General features: G+C 43.3%; 1 protein-coding gene across 1 annotated transcript; it reads right to left on the bottom strand.

Moving 5' to 3' along the window:
• Positions 1 to 519: 519 nt before the first annotated feature.
• Positions 520 to 21974, bottom strand: cbfa2t2 (CBFA2/RUNX1 partner transcriptional co-repressor 2). The gene is made up of 12 exons (XM_062415548.1): positions 21665 to 21974; positions 8922 to 9080; positions 8403 to 8644; positions 8162 to 8251; positions 5491 to 5675; positions 5122 to 5375; positions 3385 to 3470; positions 2737 to 2958; positions 1425 to 1491; positions 1012 to 1202; positions 733 to 882; positions 520 to 633 (listed from the first exon to the last, which is right to left on the bottom strand). Exons 2-12 carry the CDS (start codon positions 9052 to 9054, stop codon positions 520 to 522), a joined length of 1734 nt encoding a protein of 577 aa, XP_062271532.1. The 5' UTR covers positions 9055 to 9080; positions 21665 to 21974.
• Between the last annotated feature and the right edge of the window lie 1872 nt (positions 21975 to 23846).

The raw sequence follows: 23846 nt of genomic DNA, 5'->3' as shown, positions 1-23846 counted from the left end.
TACAGAACAAAGACAGATGCTTTATGGCTGGTACTATTACACTGTTTACATATACCACTGCCACCTCCCTCATCTTTAATCTATACACAACAAAGTGAGAAAATAAATTCGAGGGGGGAGGTGTGTTTATACCTCAGGCTTTTCTAATATGCCTTCCTTTCATAACTTCCTCCTCGCAGCCGGAGATAAACCAAGATCAATTGTCAGTTTTTTTCCTCCCCTTGCAGATCCAAGATTTCGGGTTTTGGACGAAGACAAACACGTTTCCATCTGTTAGGGAGATCTGTTCATCCAATGGATGCATTCGAGACGAGTCCTTCTGTTCTTTGCCAAAGCCAAAGTCCCAGTTGACATATCACTCAAACAGTCATCCATAATCTGTCCTTTTTTATCTGCCAAAGAGTATGATGAAAAATCTGTTATCCTAACTTAACCCACAAATAGTTCCCTCTTGCTGCTGATTCATCCCCGTTAAGGGAGAGGATAGCTGACACATTAACCACTGATGTCCTTCACCTCCTAGTGTCCGTTGGTCTCAGGGGCTGAGGCGGGGGTGGAAGGGGTGGAGGAGCGAGAAGCAACCGAAGCCTTTTCTCCACCAGGACTGGAGACTGAAGGCACACTGTCAGGGGCCTTGACCCCAGCCAGGCCGACAGGAGACACCCCGGCTGCTGCTGCTGCTGCTGCTGCTGCTGCTGTGGCCATGGCAGCTACTCTGGTTGCAGTGATGGCAGAAACTGGTTTGGGTTGAGCCTGAAGCCCTGGGCTGCAGATGAGGTGATGCCTCTCCCAGTCTTTATGCTGGCAGAAAGAGCCGCAGTAGCGAGCTGCGTTGCAGCCGCTGCATGTCTCACTAGCTTTACGGCCACAATTCCAGCAACACTGAGAACAAAAGGAGGGAAACTGTAAGTTTTTCACAGAAATATAAAGGGGAAAAAAGGTATGTCTCCACTGAATACAACCCTTAAATATGAGCATTACTTAAGTATATTTTCAGCAATGGCTGCTCACCTCACTGGAGTCCTCCTGTTCATTGATGACCAAGATGGCATCATCTTGAGCCTTCCTCTTTGCATCAGCCAGAGTCTTTTCCATCTTAGCCCTCTCAGAAGCAATCATCTCAAAAGCTTTCTGCTCAGCCTCTGCCACTGCTTTCTGTACCTCATCCATGGCCTGACGCTTGACCTCATTTACCGCCTCTTCTTTACATTGGGAGAGACAAATGTTGTGAGTTTAGCTACAAGTTAGTTTAAAATAGTAGATCAGTGCATTATAATTCAGCAAACAGCTATGTGTTCTATCTTTAACCATTCATGTAATTTTCTTCTGTTTACTTGCTTAAATAAAATACATTACATTTGTGTCTAACAAAACCTAGACAATTTTTACACACAAAAGCAAAATTTAAATTTGAGTTTTCTTACCAGCTTTTCTCCAGATCTCATCTGTAACGTATGCTGAGCCTGGCCGTGGGGCAAAGTCACGCTGGGACTCTGCAGGAAAGCAGAAACAGAAGGTATTAGCACCTGCCATGGCTTATACAGATATTAAGATGATTAATTGTTGAAATAATCATTGACTTGAATGGATGACAGCTCAATCAAGGTAACAGGTGCTTACAGCGAAAGGCCAAACAGTTATATCATCTTTGTCATCTAGTCTTTTATTTTGTAGTCGATGCAAACAAGTCGACATATCTAGGCCACACAAACAGCGTAATTGTTGTTTATCAGAGTCTTGGACGGATCTGAAAACTGACAGCTTTAGAAAGGAATGTGTTTGGCTTGGAGGGAAAATGCGGACCAACAAGCTGTGTCAACATTCTGTCTGTTCTCTCAAATCTCTCTCACTCCCTGCATTTCAATTCATTTCTGTGTCGCTACCGGGCTTTGCCTCCCCAACCAGCTGGCTCATCTCCTCTTTCTCTAACTCATACATCCTCTTTCTCACAACCACTTTCTCTCTTTTCCTTCATTTACATCCTCTTCTCCTCTCTTTAACCAGGCTGCATACACCACCATTTCCACCCCCACTACAGTCCTCCTCAGCCCAGGCGGCCAGGCAGGCAGGCTTCCCGGCTGGGGGCCCAGATGGTGCTCTGGCAAGTCAGCCAGCTCTGGGTCTCTGAGCCGGCAGGACGGCAGGACGGCCCTTCTGTGGCCGATATGGCCAAGGCCAGTCCTGGCACCTGTCTGTGACTATGGACCAGCAGGGGGACGGCAAGGCTGGCAAGGCCGAGAGAACACTGCCAGTACTGACATAGTACATAGCAGACTGACGGACTAACTGCGGAAGGACTCACTAATGTGACATAGGTGTTATTTTATTAATGACCACTAGACGGTGTAATGAGTATGAAAGAGAAGTAAGGCTTTCCTGTTCAGAGCTTTGAGTTTCATGACCACAGTGTTACTAATACACTTTCAGGAACTGAGACTGTCTGTATTTAATTGAAAACACAAACACAAATCTATTCACTTATATGCTTCTATAGTAGATGTTTGGTTTGTACAACTCAAAATCTGAATGATTAAATAACACTATTGAGAAAAATGAGAAAATATATTTTTATTAAAAATTAGGTGAATTGAGTTTTCAAATTTAAGTTGAACAACGAACTGGTTTCCACTGGTTTGGCTTCATCCCCAATGGATGAAGCAATCTTCCGTTATGTAAAACAATTGGCACCAATCACAGCACTGCCAACTTAATCGTTGGTTTTTGTGGCATACCAACATCATTACATTGAAAATAGCTGTACCCACCCGACTCTGCAGAGTGGGGGCTGTGCGTCTTGGAGAAGGGAGCGGAGCCTGAGCCTCCTTTGCGAGGGTCCTCCTGCTCACTTGAGCGTCGTCTCCAGTAGTTGAGCTCCTCACGATCTGATTCCTGGCATCGTCTGAGCACACTCACTGACCTCCTTGTCTTTTCCACCATGTCAACAATGGAGTTCAACACCTGACATAGGACACACAAAATATATTGACTGGATTTGCATTTAACTGTTTATGCAAAGTGTATGCAAATCTTAACACTAGCCGTTAAATAGATAATTTGAGGGAGCTGCACTCCCTCAAACCCTGGCGTTATAGCTTTTAGAAACACTTATAGCTTCTAAAAACACTTCTTTACTCTTCAAGTGTTCTTTAGTAGGAACCAGGAACCTTTTTTTATTACACCTCCATGACAAATAGAAAAATCATCCACAAATATGAATGTCTTGTATGTGAATGCCTTGTATAACGTTCAGATGTACTACAAATTTGTCATTCCTTTCGGGCTGTGAACACTGTTTTGCTAAGGACCTCAGTAAAACAAATTACATTTTACATTCTTTCGGGATCTCAAGCCATTAGCAGTCGCAGTGCCTGTCTACAGACTTACGTGGTCCAGATGCCTCCATTCATCAGCCCATTCTCTGTCTGTCAGTCTGTGGTCCACTGGCTCCTCGCGGTATCCCCCGTTAGTGCCTGATTAAAACACACATGAGACAGACCACAGGCCACTATGATTAACACTCTTCTTAATGTAAGGGAACCCACAAGCGACAGTCAGTGAGTGAAAGGTGTGTCTATATCTGTATCTGTGGCAAATGGGTGCTTTACTAAGATTTGCTTACATTGCTTAAGAGGTTTTTATAACTTATCATTAATTGGGAACAACGTAAAAGTACACAATCACCCTGTGTGTACTCTTTGCTCACATAGCAAGAGAGATATTACCAAAAGGCAAAGCTCATACTCACATCCCAAAAAAAGTGACATTGGTGAGGTAAATGGGGGAGAAAAGATGACAAAAAGATGTGAGATGGACTGGGGAACAGTGAGCAAGAAAGGTAGAGTGAAAGAGAAAAAAAGAGGCCTGGGATGCAAACCAGACTTCCAGCACCCAGAGCCTGAACACATCTGGAGGTCAGCTGTCAACCACACACACACACACACACACACACACTCCCCAAACGTTTCCCTTTGCACCTCCCCTCCTGGAGCTCACAGCATTCCAGTAGGGAGACACTCAGGCTGAGTGGAGTGGCTCCACTTCTAAACACAACCAGCCGCTCTGACACTCACTGCCGACCATTACAATCATGAAAACACACTACGGCACACACACACTGACTGTTAAATATCTGATTCGAATTCAGTTATTACACAACACTATAACTTAAGCAATACCTAATTGCACATTTACCAGTAATAATAGTTTGCACACGCAATCTTGTGCTGATGCAAGGCCCAAAATGTCTTGATACATGTCCATTCACTCTGACACCACATGAAAGCACACACACACACACACACACACACACATACATACACACACACAGTAACAACAAAGACTAAGCAAACTGCAATCTCTTCAAATTTGAGCAACAAACAGCCAACAAGAAGCCACATGCACAGTAGGCCTACTGAAGAGAATAATTATTCTCTCATACACACACACACGCACACACACACGCACACGCACACACTCGCCTCCCCCCAACCTCTTCTCTACTCCTGGTTCTCATCAGTGTTCATCAGTTCAAAGCCATGAGTGTGTGGATGTGTGTGTGTGTGTGTGTGTGTGTGTACATGTGAGTTAAGTGGCGGCAGACGGGCGGGAGGCTGTCAGACAAGGGACTAAGGCCTCATAAACACAGCACCTCTACCATGAACCTATCAAGGTGTGTTCCTGTGTGTGTGTGTGTGTGTGTGTAAGTGTGTGTCTGTGAGCTACTGCTGTTTCCACTGTGTGCTGACAAGCCCTAAATGGAGGGTAGATATACACCAGAGTAGATACAACCCTCCCTGCCTGGACAGTATGGCTCTGTTTATACACACGTGGGCTACTAAGATATATTGGGCAGTCGCTCATATGGCCATGGCTACACAGACACACAGACCACCCGCTATTATGTTAATTTCTAAATGTATTTCAGCATTCACGCCACTGTGAGGAACCAGTTAAGGCAAAGGTTTTACGTATTTACCTAACCTGCAAAGTGGTCTGTCAGACTAGTACACCACAAATAACATTCCTACAAAATGAGTAGAAAAATTTAGTAACCTTTATACCCGATATCATCAAAGTCAGCAGTCAAAACTTTCAAAACTGGTTGAAAAGAATTTCAATTACCAGGGAGTCTAGGCCTGTCTTTGAGCTCGCGGATCTCCAGCATACGTTGGCTGTGCTCGCGGTGCAGAATGTGCGGCGTTGCGATGTCATCCAGGGCGTAGTGCTGCAAGGGTGGAGGTGTCGGGTGAAGCTGGGCGCTCAGGGGCAGCGGGTGGGCGGGGCTGTGTCGCGGAGCAGGGCTGATGGTGCAAATCCGTTTTGCAGCAGGCTCCATGGCTACGGATGGACGTTCATGGAAACCATTCTCTTTACCCCTAAAGAAGAGATGGCAGTTGGTGGTTTCAGACATGAGCGTCAGGGTGGCGGGTCTGAATATTTATGTTTCTGTATATTTCCTAACATACAGTATAGGTTATCCTTTTAACTAACCTGTTGGGGCTGTGTCTCTTGGTACCAGTTTCATTAGGCTCCATCAGCAGCTCAGAGGAGTCTGGAGAGGAGGCCAGGGTGGTGCTTAGCAGGAGGTGCTCATGCTGGGACAGGTACTGGGCTGGGGTCTGTTTGGCTGCCCGTGCACAGTGGAGCAGCTCTCTCTGCAGCAGGGGAAGGTTTGCCTAGAAAGAAACGAAAGAAAGACACTTGTGAAAGCAGCCCTGAGAAATTGAAAATTAAAGTTTCCCTATTTCTTTCAGTCATCCGTGGCAGAGGGTCGAAGCTTCAATCAGTCTTTTGCCCTACACATATTCAGTCACATCCCTCCCTGTTGCTTTTCTGAGGATTCTTCCTTTTTCCCCCTTGGTTTTAAGGAGCTTTTCCCTATTCGAGGTTCTATATAACATTGGGCTATACAAGTAAAATTGACTTAACATTTCAGTCATGCCTAACATATTCACCCAGAGACAGATTAAGACATACAGAAAGAGAGAAACACCAGAGAAACATGTAATTAAAGAACAAGAGAGGAGATCTGGAGCAAACAGAGCAGAACTGTCCTAGACAGACCACCACCAGACTGTAACAGAGCTAAGAGACGCAGAGCAGATCTGCCTCCTGGGGAAGACGTCTGGCTGGGAGTAAAGGGGTTTTTTAAGGGGGGCGTTGACTCCTTGAGGTCTGGCTGTTAGGCTCAGTCTGGGTCTGGGTGTTGTTCTGTGGCTGCTTCCATGGTGGCTGTGGCTTCCCTCATTTAAATGAAAATGACTGAGTTTTCTAAGCTGCTGCTGAAATTGGTAACCAACTCCTTGCTCATGACATGAGCACCCAGCACAAGAAGTTGGCTGCAGCAAGGACAGACACAGTAACACAGAGGCTTACAAACTTAGAAACATTTTATAACAAATGATACACAAACTCCACTTCTCCCTCATTCCTTACTCTGTTTTTATATATTTATCTATGACTGTCTCAGTTCTATCTTTTCATCTCTCTTTTCTTCCCTGCATTTCCCTAATTAGGAACATACTCTGGTGTGTTTGCAATTACACCATTTCCTCACTCCCTCTTTGCCCTCCTCTTCAGCAACCAAGTAAATAACCATAGCGTTCTCATTTTGTGACTCTGACCTCCTTCTATCAAGCTGTTTTCAACCATCATGTAGCAGAATGTGTAGATCCAAAATTTCCGATCTGATTTCTTCTTCTTTTCTTACAACATGGTACTTTAGCATGTGGGGAGTAAACCATAAAGCAGAGGTATTAGCATTTTTGTAAAGATGGTAAAAAAATATGCTAAAGTACCATGTTGAAAGAAAAGAAGAAGAAATCAGATCAGATCGGAAATTTTGGATCTACACATTCTGCTAGATGATGGTTGAAAACTGCTTTATAAAACCATAAAGCAGAGGTATTAGCATCTTTGTAAAGATGGTACAAAACCCATCTACTATGCCCATCTAACATGCTCTTCTGCCTCCCTTCTTTCCCTGGGGCCCCAGCTAGCGGACACATGTGCTGTGTGTCAGTTGAGCAGAGGGCTCTCTGGGGTTCAGCGGGGCGGATGCTAGAATGGCGGCGCCTTGGCAGCTGAATGCTCTTTTAACGGGACAGCGGCTCCATATGGCGCACTGGAGCCCATAAAAAAGGGAAGGGAACACTTTATAGGCATGTTTCACACTTCCGAATTCCCACTTTTCCCTCTCTCTTCTCCTCACCCACTTCTCTCTCACTTTTCCACGTACCTCACCCCCTGACTTTGTCCCATCTGTTTATTTCTCCCCCTCTTTTTCTTCTTTTTCTTAAGAAAGACGACTCTCAAGAAGTTGGAATTAGGTTATGAAAACCCCACCCCCTCGTAATAAGGAGTGAAACAGAGGTTTCTTGTCTCAGCATTCTCAGAAAGACAGATGGAGGGGCTCCAAAGGTGAGTAAGAGGTAAGTGTGGAAAAATAACCGATTTTGACTGCTTGGAGTGACTGAAGATTTATGGGCCACTTTACTGAGGGGAGCTCCTAAAAAGTATACTCTTGCAGACTCCCCTGGTTACAAAAGGGGCTCAAGAGGCTGTTTAACACACACACACACACACACACACACACACACACACACACACACACACACACACACACACACACACACACACACACACACACACACACACACACACACACACACACACACACACACACACACACATCTGTTGCTTGTCAAGTCAACACAGAAATCGTGATGGTTACTTTGAAGTGTTGAGAAGCAGTTTATTCAATTAGAAAACCTACACAGAGGCCTATTTATAGAGCACTGCATGTAATTAATCTATTACCTTTCCATTATTGCTTCAATGAATCACAAGATGTAATGTGACTACTCATAGATTATTCACACATCCTGAATCAGGGTTATGTTGGTGTCAATGCCCTTCTTCTATGGTTAATAATGCATCTTGGTTGATACCTACAGCCAAGATATATGTGAGGATGATCAGAAAGTAAAGCTTTAAGTGGGGCTGGATGATTCTGGCGGGTCACAAGCTAACCATAGAAATGTATGGTTTACAATTGAACTGAAAGACCATGAAAATACCGTGCAATGAAAAAGGAAGTAGTCCAACGGAATAATGCAAAACAAATACAGGAGGGCGGGGAGGAAGATGAAGACATGTTTACCTTGAGAAAAGGAATAACAAAGGGCCGTAAGGGAAAGTTGGTGGCCTCCTGAAGCCGCGAGTGAAACTCCTCAATGGTAACTGTTGAATTCTAGGAGACAGGGAGAGTCAAGTTGAAGAAAGACAATAAACAGTAGATTTTATTAGCAGTGCTAATAAAATCTATGAATAGAAGATTAAATGTCAGATTTTTTTTTTTGCTTAATTTTTTAAAATCTTAAACACAATAATGAAAGACTTACCACGAGGGCCAGGACTAGGCTTCTGACGCTGTCTCCAATCTCAGGAGAGATGTCGTTGCCAAACTGCTGCAGTGTGGTCAGGAAACGTTTCAGCTTGCTCAGCTGGCGTGCCCCACAGGTGGCCGGCAGCTGTTGGTTGGCCAGCGATGAGGAAGAGGAAGAGGATGGACCGTTGCTGTAACGCTGCGGTGGAGACGGCACTGCATTCAAGGTTGGTGGGGAATGATGATTCCCATTGGTCACTGGGGAGCAAAGGTGAGACAAAAAGGAGAGAAATTAAGATGATCCCTGCTTAGAGTGGACAGATGTTTTCGACCGACTTATGTGACTAACACCATCATATGCTAATGTGTTTCCAACTCAATGCAATTCATGAATTCAGCGAATGATGTAAAATGCTTTAAAAGTCTCATTTCCAAACACACTGTAGCTTATGAAAGGTAGAGAAACAACAACAAGAGAGGTAATGCTAGAGGCTTATAGTGGGAAAAGGAGAAAGAATTTAAGAATGACCCTTACATGCTGTGGTGGAAAAGGAGGCCGGACGAGGGCCGCTGGGGTTGACAGAAGGCAGGGGTGGCATAGTGAGGCTGGCGCTGCTGCTGGGGGCTGATCTGGAATGAGTCTTAGCATCCACAGGAGAACCGGGCATGGCAGGGCTCTTCTTCTCTCTACTGTCTGCAGAGGGGAGAGAGGTCAGGTGAGGGTCAAAAACCAGAATGCTTTTGTTGTTGTTGTCGTCCTATAGGCGCAGCAGTTAATACAAATCTAAACCAGGTTTCAACTACACAAATCTTCCTGAACATTTCTACTTAAAATCTGTGTTTAACCAATAAATCTGAGCAAATGTTTTAATACTGATTTGCTCATTTTATTTTTCACTATTTCACACAATTTGTTAAATACAACAAATGTTTTCAAAATCTTATCAAAATTTGAATAAATAAAAAGGCATCTATAACTTTCACTGATGAATTCAATGGTGTAAACCAATGCAGAAGCTTTAGGTTTATAGATTCAAACGAACAAAAATGCCCACCCCCCCAACCCACTTCACTTCATGCAACACATACTGCCTGGGCATCAACCCCCACCCCATCAAAGAGCCAGATGTCTAAAGTTTAGCCCCTCTCTCCCAACCATTCATATCAATAACAGAAGAAATGCTGAAGAAGGCTATTGTGTGGGAGAAGAATGCCCCCTCATTGAGCTCCCCAGCAAATAGGGGGGCAACGAAGGAGAAGAGAGAGAGAAAGGGCCGGGGCTATTTCACGCTTTACTAACAAGATCGCCAAAGCTTTTGAATGTTAAACGCAAATTTTCAATATGCTATTGCCGCTGAATGAGACCACCAGATAAGAGGTATGGAGAAAGTGCAATGGGGGTGTGGCGGTGGGGAGATGTGGGATCAGAAGCCGCCTTTGTCTCCTGGAGATCCATGAAGGCTGGGCCTGTCTCCATTTAGAGTGGATCAGACTTTTCTAACTGCTTTGAGAATGGACGATTAATAGACAAGCATGGTCTCACGGGTCATGGGTCAGCAGAGAGCAGCTTTTTAAATGTGGTTTCATGGTTTTAGGGCTTTGGTTTCAATGGCACCCTTTATATCTTTTTCACAGCTATGAACTCTGCACAGCCTTGAGCCACAGGGTCCCAGTTTATAAAGGCTTAAGATAGAAGGTTTAAGACGTTAGTAGGTAATGCAGTAGAGCTGAAAAGGATGGATTACCCCTAATGTATGAAGAAAAAGCATTCTGGGTTGTGTGATGCACAGATAAATGCATTAAGAAATTTAGAAAACAAATAAAATTGCATGCACATATATATAAACTCTCACTCTGACAACAAATCTCTCAGCCTTGTCTGTCTTCCACTGAATCCTACTATCTGCACACTTTTTCAATCTGCCCTATGAAACTCATCTGTCATGTCTGCAACTCATTATAGCGTTGACTGTTCTTCCTTCTGTTTTGCAGTCCTCCTCACTCTCTCTCCCTCTGCCTCTCTCTCCCATCTCATTCTTTCTCAGCCCTGTGGCCTGCCTGCCATTGCTCCACCTGTTCACCAACACAGGGGGCAGGAAGGAGGGATCTATGCAGACATTTGGACTGTCATCCCCACCACACACACGGTCTGCCAGTGCACGGCAGGAAGCAGCCTGCAGCACGCGCACACACCGGTTCCAAAGCTCTGCACACTCCTTCCGTATGGCCAGGAAATTAGACTGACATCTCAATAACAGAATCAACGGGGCATATGGCCTTAGTGTCAACACTGTTACCATGTAAACAACTTTATACACAAGAGCTAGGATTTGGACATTCAGCTTGTGCTATGTTGCATGGTAATGTATTCACAAGTACTTGTTCTTGATTTGTTGATATGCTGACACATCATCAACAGATCTCCACTGGCAGTAAACAGCAGTTTCACGTCCAAATTGACTGTCATCAGGCCGGTTGTGTTTGACTGACAGGTCTACATGAGGCCATAGAACATAAACATGCACAACAAATACAAACATATGTCTTATTGTGTATCCCGTTTCAGCATGGAACTGAGAAATTGATTTGCAGCTGCAATCTTAAGATGTGCTAGAGGTGTGTTGCTAGTAATGCCAGAGGTTATGGCCAAAATAGAGGGCATCAGGTGTGTGTGCGTGTAGTGCTGACAGCTCATAGTGAATTACCTCTGCCTGTCAACTAGACAGTGTACATAGCTGGATGACTGTCACAGCAGCCAAAACACACACACACACACACACACACACACACACACACACACACACACACACACACACACACACACACACACACACACACACACGCAGTGTACAAAGTGGTCAAATGTTAACGCAGGTGAATATTGGCTTAGAGGAGGATGTAGGTAGGGTGTTTGTCTGTTCTAAATGCCACATGTCATCTTTGCTCTAATGGAACAAAGGGGAGGTACACAAAGCTCCTCACCACACATCAACAGGATTACACACAAATGCCATGATGCATAGACAACACTTTGAAGCAAAGGGGATAACACTAGCAGAAGCACAACGAAGGATACTGACTATAAAACTGGCTAGCAAATTGTTATTAACACCAAATTAACACCAACAATTCAGATTTCCTCTATTAAAAAATAATTATAAATTATCCTCATACCGTTGTGTGCTGCTTTTCCTCCTATTGTCTTCATTTATCTGAGAGATGATATAGTTATAAAGGTTTAAAATCTTGTATGTGACTAGGGCTTGCTTATTTGCTTACTACAACAGTTGTTATTGCAGAGATGGAAAGGTAACATGCATCTGTGGTGATGGCTGTTGTTGCTAGCCAGGTGTTCCTTGTTTGTTCAGCTTCAGGTGACGCTCGTCTGCATTAAAACATTCAATCGGCTTTAATTGCCTCAGCCTCTGCAGGTGATGATTCAGAATGAGGCTTAGAGGGAGACAGAGAAAGAAAAAAGAGAGAAACAGGGCTATTCCCAGAGCCACTACTGTGACTGAAAGCAATCCATTAAATACTGAAATCGGAAACGACAAGGCAAATAAATTGGTGAGAACATTACTTTAGCTCCTTACGTAAAGTGAGGATGGATAACCTACTTTGAGTCAAATAAAGTAAAGTACAAATAAATTATACTTGATGCGATGTATAAATAAATGTGCTCAGTTAGGATTTATTAAGCTCATGGTTTAACTCTGAAGTTTAAACTCTCTGTGAAAGGTTGGCAGCTGTGAGTCATGAGGCATGTGTGTATGTGTGCGGGGTGATGTGTGTACTCGTGCTGTGCTGTGCTATCTCTGTCCTGTCATTGTAAATGAGGTGAGCAAAGATGTAACACAGGCCGAACTCATTTATCATTGAGCAGAAAGACAATTCACAGCATGTGCAATGCTACAACTATGCATAACACACACACAATAACGCCCACAGACACAGATGTAAATATACTTTTGTTTTCTTACCAAGAATTAGACAAGAAGATTGCATTTGATTTTTTTTTTAAATAGTCCAGGCCTATCTTACCATACATAGGCAACTAAGAGAAGAGGGGAAAATGGTTCACAACAGTTCAACTGCTGACATAAATACACAATGTATTTTGTGTATCTAATGTATTAAAAAAGTAAACAGAAGGGGTACAGATAGTAAGCAAAGTTATGTTCTCAGCGAAAACCCAAGTGACTTAGGTGTTTTAGTGGCTTGCTTGACAACTAACACACCAGCACATACAAATAAGGAAACCTTACCTTAGGAACATTGCCACCGGCTAATAGAAAATAGCAGAACTATTACATGTCCTGTAATCACTTCTAATTAACACTACAATTGTAGTACCTCTGTCTCTTAGCTGCACTTAGTGAAGCCATGTTGCAACATTGTCCTATCCACACAAAGAAAGCCTCTGACTAATTTGATGCTGGGAAATGGGAAGGATGGACTGATGGACATTTGAATGTTTTCATATGAGAAACAATACCACCCATCACACTGATTCCATTCCCGTTACATTAAAGCCTGTGACCGTGTGGAAAAAATCAAAGTCATTCAGCTGAAATTATCTCTGTGCTCAAAGCTAACACCACTCTTAGCATGCAGAAAAAAAAATTCCTGTTTCATACAAATGCATTTTGAAACATTTATAAAAAAAGATTATTTCCACATGTAGTCCGAGAGACAGGGTGGATACGTTATGCTTGAAAGAGAAGGTTTTGAAGGAAAAATGTACCAACAAAAAGCTCTAAATGAAAAACAAAACCCACCAGCGTTTGAGTTAACACTTATAGGAAGAGTACACTGTTTTGGTGCAGAAATACATCAGTGTGAAGAGGTGGGACATGAACACAAATAAATCTAGGTGTTTGAATCTTTGGGAATCTTGTGATTCAATTCTGATTCTTTGGTGTCCAACTCATGGTCCAACTTATGGTCCTACAAATGGTCAGAATGGATGTGAGAAAAAAATACTATAGTTTACAGAATACAGTTAAAAACATGAAAATTGTACTTTTATCATTTTATTTTACTTTATGCAAATAAGAATACCTGAATAAGTGTCTTCAGCCATTTACAGATTTACAGTGCCTTGATTTTCCCTATCAAAACAAATTCAAGAGGAGGTGACAGACATGGATTTAAAAACATAACAGTGAACTAAAAAAGTGTAAAAAGTGTGGAATTGTCTTAAAGTTCGGTGCCAAACAGGGACAAGCTCACAGCCTCCTTATATCCCATGCAACTGATGGACACATTTCTCTCCTCCTCCTCCTCCTGTACCATATGGATCTAATCGGCCAAAAGCTGGCCAGCTGGGACCGCCAACAGTCACCTGTGAGGGAGGAAGGGGGAGGGAGGCTCCGGCAGAAGGGACTGCTAGAGCCTCCTCCACTAAGCCAAGGCAACCCCATCCTCCACACACAACTCTGCCTTCCCTCCAAGGAGAGGAGGAAGTGGAGGGGAGGGGAGGAGAGGCACGAGGCGGCTGAATGCAAGCGAGTGGACTTAAATGCCAAGGAGACAAAGGCTGCACCTGGTCCCCGTCCGTTCACGCACACCACCACAATACAGCACACATCTGTTCCTCTATCCTGCGCTCCCTCCTGACCTCCACACACACAAACACACGCGCTGCAAAGACAAGAGTCCCTGCACCAACACTCACACAACCACATCCACTTATAAACACAGATAATCCAACAGTGCATGGTCTCTTTCTGTGTCAGGTTGTTTTTATAAGCTCAGAGCTAGACAACAGGTTCAAGGACCTAAGTATTTTAGAGGCTTTTCAATGTGCGGTGTCAAATTTCAGAAAATCAGGAGACACACGTTCCCTCTCTGCTGATTTCAATTAGCTTAATTTATATTATTGCTCTCCTGGGGCTGACACCTCCTCAAACTGTTGATGAGCCTCGATACAGGCTTTTCACCACTTATGTGGTAACCAAATACTTTTTACGATACAGTTTACAATATAACAATTATATGTTACAAACCTTATTTTCATACAAGCCATTTGAAAATCACATAAATTATTCTGTATTAAAGAGAAACACGTTTTTTAAGGTCTAATTTTCCCTCACTTTCCAACCAAGGTTGGAGAGGGACTTTTCACATATTCAAGACAATTATTTCTATCTCTTCTTACAGCTTAATTGACTTGATCACTTGCCCTCCCTTTTATGTCTGTGTATTATCTCTGTAACACCTTTACAGATAGTGCAGGAGTGTTGAACAGGTACAGACAGGAATAAGAAATTAGTCTGCAAATTAGAGGCGCCAGAGGAGGAGAAGGGGGGATATAAGCAGGGAGAGAAGGATGGAGGATGGGAGGGAGGGAATAACAAGGATAGAAAATACTGTTTTCATTTGGTTTCATCAGGAAGACAAGCATGGTTGTCAGACTCTGCGCCAGGCTGTTTTTCTTGGCTCTCATTACCACCTTCCAGCCCCGTAGACTACATATTTGGACAAAACCCAATGTCAACACACTGCTCCTCACTCTGCTAGGGAGGGCAGGGATGGGGAGGTGGCAAGGTTGACAGTAAGGAATAAAGTGAGAGAAAGATGTGTACGTAGACAGGGAAAGGAAGGTGGGAGACAATTTTGGTGAAAGATAAATGGGGGGAAAAGAAAAATGTAGGTGATGAAGGGTACAAAAAGTCAGAAAACATGCATTCGACTTCCATGCACACATACGAAGAGGCACAGTGAAATCAATTTGTCACATTTCCCTGAGATGGAATGATGGTGAGAGAAGCCCTCACATAACCTCATCACTCAGTGAGATAATTGCTAAAACACTGCTGTAATCCAGCATGCCACATCGTGAAAAAAAGGGACCCTGGGATGGAAATGTAATTAGTGGCAGAGGGAGAGAAAAAATGAAAGTAAGGGACGGCAAGGCAGACAGACGTCGCCCATAAAATGTAAGAATGAGCCGTAAAAGAGGCAGAGTGATGTGATGCTGGAAGCAGAGGAGGGAGAGGAGGTTTGGCAGAGGCTGGACAGCAAAACAGACAGCATCCACGTGTACATGAGGTCAGACCACAGGGGAAAGTGCTTGGAGAATATACTGGATGGGATTAGAAGTTAGTGACCTTACAAACACCCCAAAGCCATACAGTCAGAGATAATTCCTCTTAGAACATTTCCCTGTAGCTGCACTGAGTTTGGATGCATCCATTCAACAAGTATTGAAAGTTAATGAGACACCAATAGAATTATGATGTTATTATTACAGCATCCAAGCCTGAAAGTTCTGTTCATTTTCTGCATAGACAATTTAGGTTACTGGCAGTTGGGCACTTGAAATTTTCCCAGTTGAATCATCAGCACAGAGAGCAACTATGTTAGTAGATGTCTGTTTGTTTGATTAATACATCACATGTACAAGCCTGTCAAATTAAAAATGTAAGGTGAAGAGACCTCCAAGGAGTATTTTGTTAAGAAACTGAGCACAAAGGCGAGAGAGTGCACGTTGGAAGAAACCTTACAAAACATTCAGCAGTTCAAATCAGTCCATCCTTGGATTTTGGATCAGTGCTAGATAGTCAGCATCTATGGTGCAGTGTTTTACTTCCAAAGAAGTGTTCCCATTTACATTGATACATGAATGTGATGCTCTTATGTAAAAAGAAACTTTGAAATAGGAATTTACATTGCTAAAACAATATTTCAGACACTGGCATCTCCTCCTACTTGTAACTCTATTTCTATTATGATTACTCAATCGTCTTTATGTTAAAAACAATTAGTATAGAGGTTTTATGTTCCAGAGAAGAAAAGACCCATGACTGGGAACTGTAGTAGTAAATTGATTTCTGTTGTGGATTCAGTTGTCACTGGGTCAAATGAATTTGTTATTCAAAGTAACACAAAGTTAAAACACAGACACACAGCTGTGTCACACACAGCTGGACCACAGGGGTTAAAGCTGGAAGTGTATGTGTGTCATCATGCCTGTGTGTGTTTTGGCCTCATTTACCAGGTGTTGGGTTTGTCATTCAAGGACAGCTATCTCTCAAGTAACACACACACCTGTGAAATGGCCTGCCCCAGGCATATGTACGCAGACTCACACAAATACCACCTGTGACATAACAGGGACAATTCAAGTCTGTCAATCATGACCTCAAACCACGAAAGCAGACACATACACATACGGAGACTCTCTCACACTCGCTCCCCTTCTCCAAGGCCAGTAGATTATCTGCCTATCTGGTTACAGCCCTTCTCACCTCTCCGTAACAAATTGGTTAGCCTGGCTATCAATCATCATCAGGCTGGTGATTCTTTAAACCCAAGACCGCCATGTGAAAAACTATCAGCTAAAGCATTTATGGAAGCATAGCAGTATTAAAACAAAGTTGTACTGGCCCTGTTTTCTTTGTTCTCCCTCCACATTTCATCTCAGGATGGAAAAAATGAACTTAGAACAGACTTATAGAGCTCCCCTGATACACATTGAAGATGTATATCATAGTGTGTGCCTGGACAATTTAGACTGGGTGGCTTCTATACATTATAAACCCAGAAAATCAACTTAAACTGAAGTTGGCAAAATACTGAAACCTCAACTCCTTACTTAGGACACACACACACACACACACACACACACACACACACACACACACACACACACACACACACACACACACTGAACTTGTGAGTTATAGTTTGTAAAACAAAATGCGAGCTGTAGACATGAGAAAACAAAGGGAACATTAATATTTGCCTGTTTCAGACCAGGTGTCAGAGGCCTTAACAGCCAAATGGTCTCGGCTCGGGTCCAACCAGATGTTGCTATCAAAACGGGCCAGGCAAGCTTTTTTTAACTCAGTCTGCAATAATGACTCAGGAGCTTCATAGACTCCCATGACCTTTTAATATACATATTAGGCATTAATTGGCATTTATCTGGAGTAACTTAAAGTGACAACGCAGAAAAGAGTTCCGAGTCTCAAGACAGTAGACATGAATATTGATGGACGTACAGCAGTTGCAGGGGTCTCCCTTGCCTCCCTGGTCCTCCACTACCAAGTACCAATTTCACATTTTTCATAACAGGCTTTCAAAAACAGCCTTGTGAGGCACACTGAAATGCATCGAGCCCACAAGCAAAGCTCAAGAAAAACTACACACATTTCTACTTACTGTTTTGTAGTAAAACAAAGACATCTGTATATCCCTTCCCCAAGCATGCACTACACGGATGACTAATCTGTCGCCCTCATGTTTTTGGGATGCAGTGAATCAAAGCTGAGCTGTATGGTCCATAGAGTCCATAAACAGATCTGTGGGCAGACTTAGCCCAGCTGTATAAAAAGACCAGAGCTCAACAGTCGCTGAGAGAGACAGATAAGTAAAACAAAGAGGCCAGCTGTGCTCAAAAACAATGAGGAGAATGAGACAGAGATAGCTGTGGGGAGTGTGTGTTTGTGAATGTGTGGGCAGAGGCGTGTTTTGATGAGACTGAGTGTTATCATTGTGTATGCATGCTGTATGGGTTTGAGTACACAGATGTTTAAGAATACATTGTATTGTTTTGTAGATGTCTTGAAGAAATATGCAAGGCTATTTGATGGTGAGGTGGGACATGAAATGTTCTACTACAATAAAGTATCAACGTGCGTGTCTATGTAAAGTTTTAAGCAAATGAAGATAGGCTACAAGAATTTTATCTTTTGTTGTTGAGGATGTACCCGTTTCTGTCCACGCTTTCTGAGAAGGGGACTGAAGGAAAAGGAACAGAAGACTCAAAGTAATGACTATGACAGACAGTTCATGGAGAGAGGCTGCACCACCCATTTCTTGTCCACCCACACACCTAACAACACAGGCTCATGCAAAGTTCTGCTATTGCAAGTTCTCTTGAGTATCTACTCTTGCCTTTTGGGTTTTGCATTGGAAAGCAAAACAGTCTTTCCAGAAAAGTTACACAAATTTAAATGCATCCTTCGGATTAATTTTTTCGCGGGGGCTCACAAAAAAACCACTGTCCCTTCCTTCTATTCGTTCCTTAGTGGTTAAGTATTGGAAACCGTGGCTTGCAGGCTCTATTACTTAATGTTTGCACTATTGACATTCAAATGACTCAGTGAAATGCAAATGAAATATTAGCTAGTACTGCTGAACACACTGAGAAATCAACATGGCTTTGCTGCTTCTAGATAATTGTTTTAATTATATGGTCTGCATACAGACTGCAATGTCTTGTTGATTTCATCAACCCCAAATATAAAACTGCATGCAGACATTTTGAGCCAACGAGGTCAGTAAAGCCAAAATGGCTGAGAGTTGAGGGAGAAAGGGCGGATGAAGAAAGTTGAGCATCTAGCAAGCAAAAGAGACAGATGCTTTTTTTTCTGAAGAGCTGCTGACACTAACCAGAGCTAAAAGCCTATTTTGGATATTGAAATTACAATCTTTATGTAGCACACACACACACGTCTTGAGTGAAACGGCCATGTCATTTGTGTATTTTGGATGGGCAATAGGAAACTTTTTGCTTGTTGCTATTAGCTGCTGTGTTTCTATGGGAATGTTCTGCGCTCGTACCGGCCCCAAAAATGCCCAATACAGCTATCAACTGAATCTGTTGAAATGAAAACCCACTTTACCACACAATCATTGTATATGTCAATTTCATGTTGATGTTATTTATTATTTGCATGTTTAGGCAGCCAATCAATTTCAATTGAAAACCTGAAGTCAGTTCAGGAATTAAATTGAGGTCATTTTACAGCCTTTAAACATGTTGCTGATACTCTTCCCTCTCAGACTACATCAGCTCAGTAAATAAAGGTCTTGTCCTGGGTCAGTGAGCAGGTCTCTCAGGCCAGCAAGGGGTCACTAGACCCCTGGAAAACACCTCTGACTCATGCACTTAGCACAAGGAGGGGGACTCCCCATACAATGTCAAAGGGGCTGCTATACGAGGGAGGGAATGAGCGCAGGTGGTTAGATGCTCATTGACACGGATACGCCTCTGTGCACACACACACACACACACACAGCCATTTACACAGTCAGGAGACGTTTCCCGTGATGAAACAATCTTTCGGAGCGCTACTTGAAGTGACTGAGCGGTTTCTGTTGAGTAAATGGCCTAACACGTTCATGTCCACACACACACAAACACATGAGTGAGTGCACACATTCAGACACGCAACCACTCACTGAACCCCTGGGGCCAGATATCACAGTCCTCGCCACTGGAACTAATAGAGCACTTCCTGCATCCAGTTCTTAAAGCAGCTGCTCCATTCGGTGTGTATGTGTCTGTGTTTGTGTGTGTGGAGAAAAGGGGGGTATTCTGTGGATGAATTCTTTGGATAATAGCATAGCGAGCAAGCTCCATGGTGGTCTGTTTCACTATTTATTACTACACTTTTAGTAGAGAGACTCACAGCTGGGATTGAGGTCAAGAAGACAAAAGCTGCAAAAAGCTATAAGACAAGCAACATTGTACTTGAGCTGACAAAATGTCTCCAGGACACCTGGTAAACACATGCACACCTTCTCACTTCTTTAGACACAACCATACACTTTTCATGTGATCAAAAACTTCAAAGACAATAACAGTGACTACACATCAGCAATGCATGAAGCCAAAATAATAATATCTATAAAACAAACTGAAACATCATGTCATTGACCTGTGCACTAATACATATACAAACACACACACACACACACACACACACACACACACACACACACACACACACACACACACACACACACACAGAACAGTGTCTGCTGTCAGGAGTGTGACAGTGTCCAGCAGACCAGACAGGGGTCTCTGCTTTGAGACTGTGCAGCAGACAGTTAGTCGCTCCTATCTCCCTGATGGACTGGCCTGTCCTAGTATGACACTAGCCAGGTCTCTCTGCCTTTTCTCTGTCTGCTTCTCCCTCACACATGGGCGGCTGTGGCTCAGGAGGTAGAGCGGTCGTCCTCCAATTGGAAGATTGGCGGTTCGATTCCCGGCTCCTCCAGTCTACATGTCGATGTGTCCTTGGGCAAGACACTTAACCCCTAGTTGCTCCCGTTGCTGTGCCAACGGTGTATGAATGCGAGTGAATGGTTAGATTCCTACTGATGTGCAGGTTGGCACCCTGTGTGGTAGCTGCCTGCCATCAGTGTATGAATGTGTGTGAATGCGGTGAATGAGTTGTAGTGTAAAGCGCTTTGAGTGGTCAAAAAGACTAGAAAGGCGCTATATAAGTACAGTCTATTTACCATTTACAAAACCATGAGCACACTTTCACCTGCAAGGTATTGTAAATAGACAACAAAAAGTTGATCCATCATTGTAATTGGGGATCCTTACTTAAACGTAATTTCCTTAGTACAACAATGTGACATTTGTACTCCGTTGGGATCCATATTCCCACTGATGTCAGTGTTGTGTAATATGTCGGAACAGCTTGAAAGACACACACAGCAGTTTCCCTCCTCTCCCCATATGTCTGGGATATTGTACAACAGATGCACACGTCTTATTTACCTAGTTGCTTCTGCTCTGCTTGTCATGTGGAAAAACTGATTACTATCTGAGTAAATGACAGCTGAGAAAGATAAATCCCTCTCACACATGAAGTCAATCACATTGTTGGTTTATTTATCCGGGTGAGGTAGTAGGGTTTGATGCATGCATATATATTCACTATGGAAAAAAACAACATGTATTTTCCCACATATTATGACCATTCCAGGCATTTGCCAAAAATGGAAGCATGACAAAGTTGAAAATTAAACATACTGCAGAAGTACCTTGTATAGAAAATCTACAACCGCTACTCATTTTCTCACAAAATGCCAAACATAGAGAGCATTTTGACTATTTGCTCTGAGGGATTGTTCCTCAAAAAAACAAAAAAACATCTCAATCACATTCATGAAAACTATCAACAACATCTAGGCTTCAACAGTTTTCTAAAGCAATCAGAATTGTGTCCATATGGCAGCAATCATTTACTGTGCGCAGGTAATAGAAGCAGGCAGAAATAATCATCTGTTTTTCCCTCCTACATCAGTAGGGAAGGATGAAGAGATAAAGAGGAAAGGATCAGGCACCATCTGTACAGTACAGAGCAGCTCTGGGAATTAAGATGGAACACACACACAAGGGATATATAAATGTAGTTTCCAAAAGTGGACATACACACTAACCGTAGTAGAGATGAATGCACACTTTGTGCTGAAAACACACCATGAAAGACAAACAATTTCAGAGTGAAATCCACTCTTCTCTCCTACCTCCACTCTAGTAGAGTCCACTCTTCAGTCCTTTGAGAAAGTCAGCTGCAGTTGCAGGGTTTTGCTCTCTTATCCGTTCCTTTTTGTCTCTTTCTGTGACTCCACGCCTTCATATGTCAGGCATGTGTTTGCATTCCCACATATGTGAGCTCCAGTGTGGCAAAGGCCAGAGCCAGAGACACAGATGGCAGCCAGATGGAGACAGATAACCGAGTAGACCAGCGCAATGCTGCAGTACACACACTCTCTCTCTCTCTCTCTCTCCTGAGTTTCGTTGTGTCTTTTCTGTTTATCTCTCTTTCGTGTGATACCTCCCCTCTACCACTCTTGCTCTCTGGTTCACTCAATCTGTGTCCGTTGTTGCAATTATTTCTGAATCTCTCTCTCTGTGTCTTTCTCTGACTGAATTTGTGTCCTCTCTTGTGCTCGCTCTCTCAAGCTCTGAGCTTCCTACCCTCTCAGTCTTTCTCTTTCGGCTCTAGCTCCTCCCCTATTTTCCCACACACTGTCCTCTCCTCTGTATTCATGGGCCGGGTGCTCCGACAACGTCACAACCCCCTCCAACCCCATGCCCACATTCCCCCCTCCCCAACCATTCCCCCATGGATCCTGGCCAATCATCCACTACTGACTGGCTCTATTCAAACTGCATTCACCGGCAATGGACCCTGCAATTAACATAACTAATTGCTTTGGCACCTAAAGGCTAAACAAGAGGCCGTGCCAAGGGAGACAAAAGTGTGTGTGTGTGTGTGTGTGCATCTGCATGTGAGTGCTCAGAGGGTGTGGATCCTTTGCAGTCCCACTCCCTTCCATCCTCCCCTCTATGCCTTCAAGAGAAGTGGGGATCTCCCTTTAAAATGTTTTTATACCATCCCCCCCCCCCCCCCCCCCCCCCCCCCCCCCCCCCCCCCCCCCCGCTTTAGGCTCTTTCATTGATGCCCTCTTTTGTCTCAGCTCCTTAATGCGGCTGGCTCAGCCCTGCTTCACCAGCCAACCCATTGGGGGACACTTGAGGAGCATGAATGACTTATTCTTCTCTCCTCTTCTGCTCTCTTATCCTCTGCGCTCCATCTTCACTGAGTTAAACTTAAATCACTGTCTGTTTTACGCCCAGCCTCGCACACAAGTGTTGCTGTAGGGACAATGCAGGTTAAGATAATGGAGCTTGGCTGAGATTGGGCAGCCGGCGTGCTTTATTCACTCCTGCCTATTATTCCACCCGTTTACTTCTAGAAAGTATTGAGGACGGTGCTAAATTCATTCTAAGCCTGGGGTGAATAACACATTAATCTGTTTTTAATTAGACAACTGACAATTGAGAGAGCATGATCAACATGTGAGAATCCACAGGCATTTGGCTAAACAAACAGCAAATGCTGTAAGATAAACACAAACAGTTCATTAGAAGAAGGTGCAGCCCCTTCTCTTTGCGCACATACTCATTCTAGGAGAGCACTGAATAACTTCAAGTGTAATCTGATCAAAACGGGTGCGATTTTTTTTCTGACCTTATAGAATGCAGATGAAATTCATACTACTGTGATATCTAATTCTTTCTAAACACAACAACAAAAGGACTTTTGACGCATCATTATATCGACATTGGTTGTCAAAAACAACAAAGATTTGACTGAATAATCATTCATAATAACCTCTATCTCCCCTCCTTTCTCCGTTTAGGCCTGCTCTATTCAGAGTGCATCTGGTCAGCCAGCAGGCTCAGAGGCAGGGCCAGGTGGCGGCAAGAGAGGGAGAGAGGGAGGGGGTAGACCAAAGATGCAGAAATGAGGAAGGCCTCACATCTGAAGCTGCATACTGTAATCCACAAAGCTATTGTACTATAGTTGGTGGTGAGCTATAACTGACTGACAACTGATAGATGATGGCTTGTTGTATAAGTAGAACAAAACTCAGGTGTGATGAGTGGTGGGGGACGGATAAATAAGCATGGTCATTAATGTCCTTTGTCATCTTCCATCATAGGTTGAAAAGGACAGCCCCTACATGCTAAATCATTTATAATTTTACCTTTTTAAAAAAAAAAAAAACAATCAGCTGTATGATCAATGACCAGGACTGCAACTAACAATTACTGACAGTATGATTTAATGTACAGCATGTTTAATTCTGAATAAGTTTACAGCTTAGATTGCAAAAGTCATGGGCAGAAATGTTCATA

This window comes from Scomber scombrus, chromosome 3, assembly GCF_963691925.1.
Source record: "Scomber scombrus chromosome 3, fScoSco1.1, whole genome shotgun sequence".
Taxonomy (NCBI): Eukaryota; Metazoa; Chordata; class Actinopteri; order Scombriformes; family Scombridae; genus Scomber; species Scomber scombrus.
Note: the sequence above shows the minus strand (reverse complement) of the source record. Positions and strands in the feature narration are given on the sequence as shown.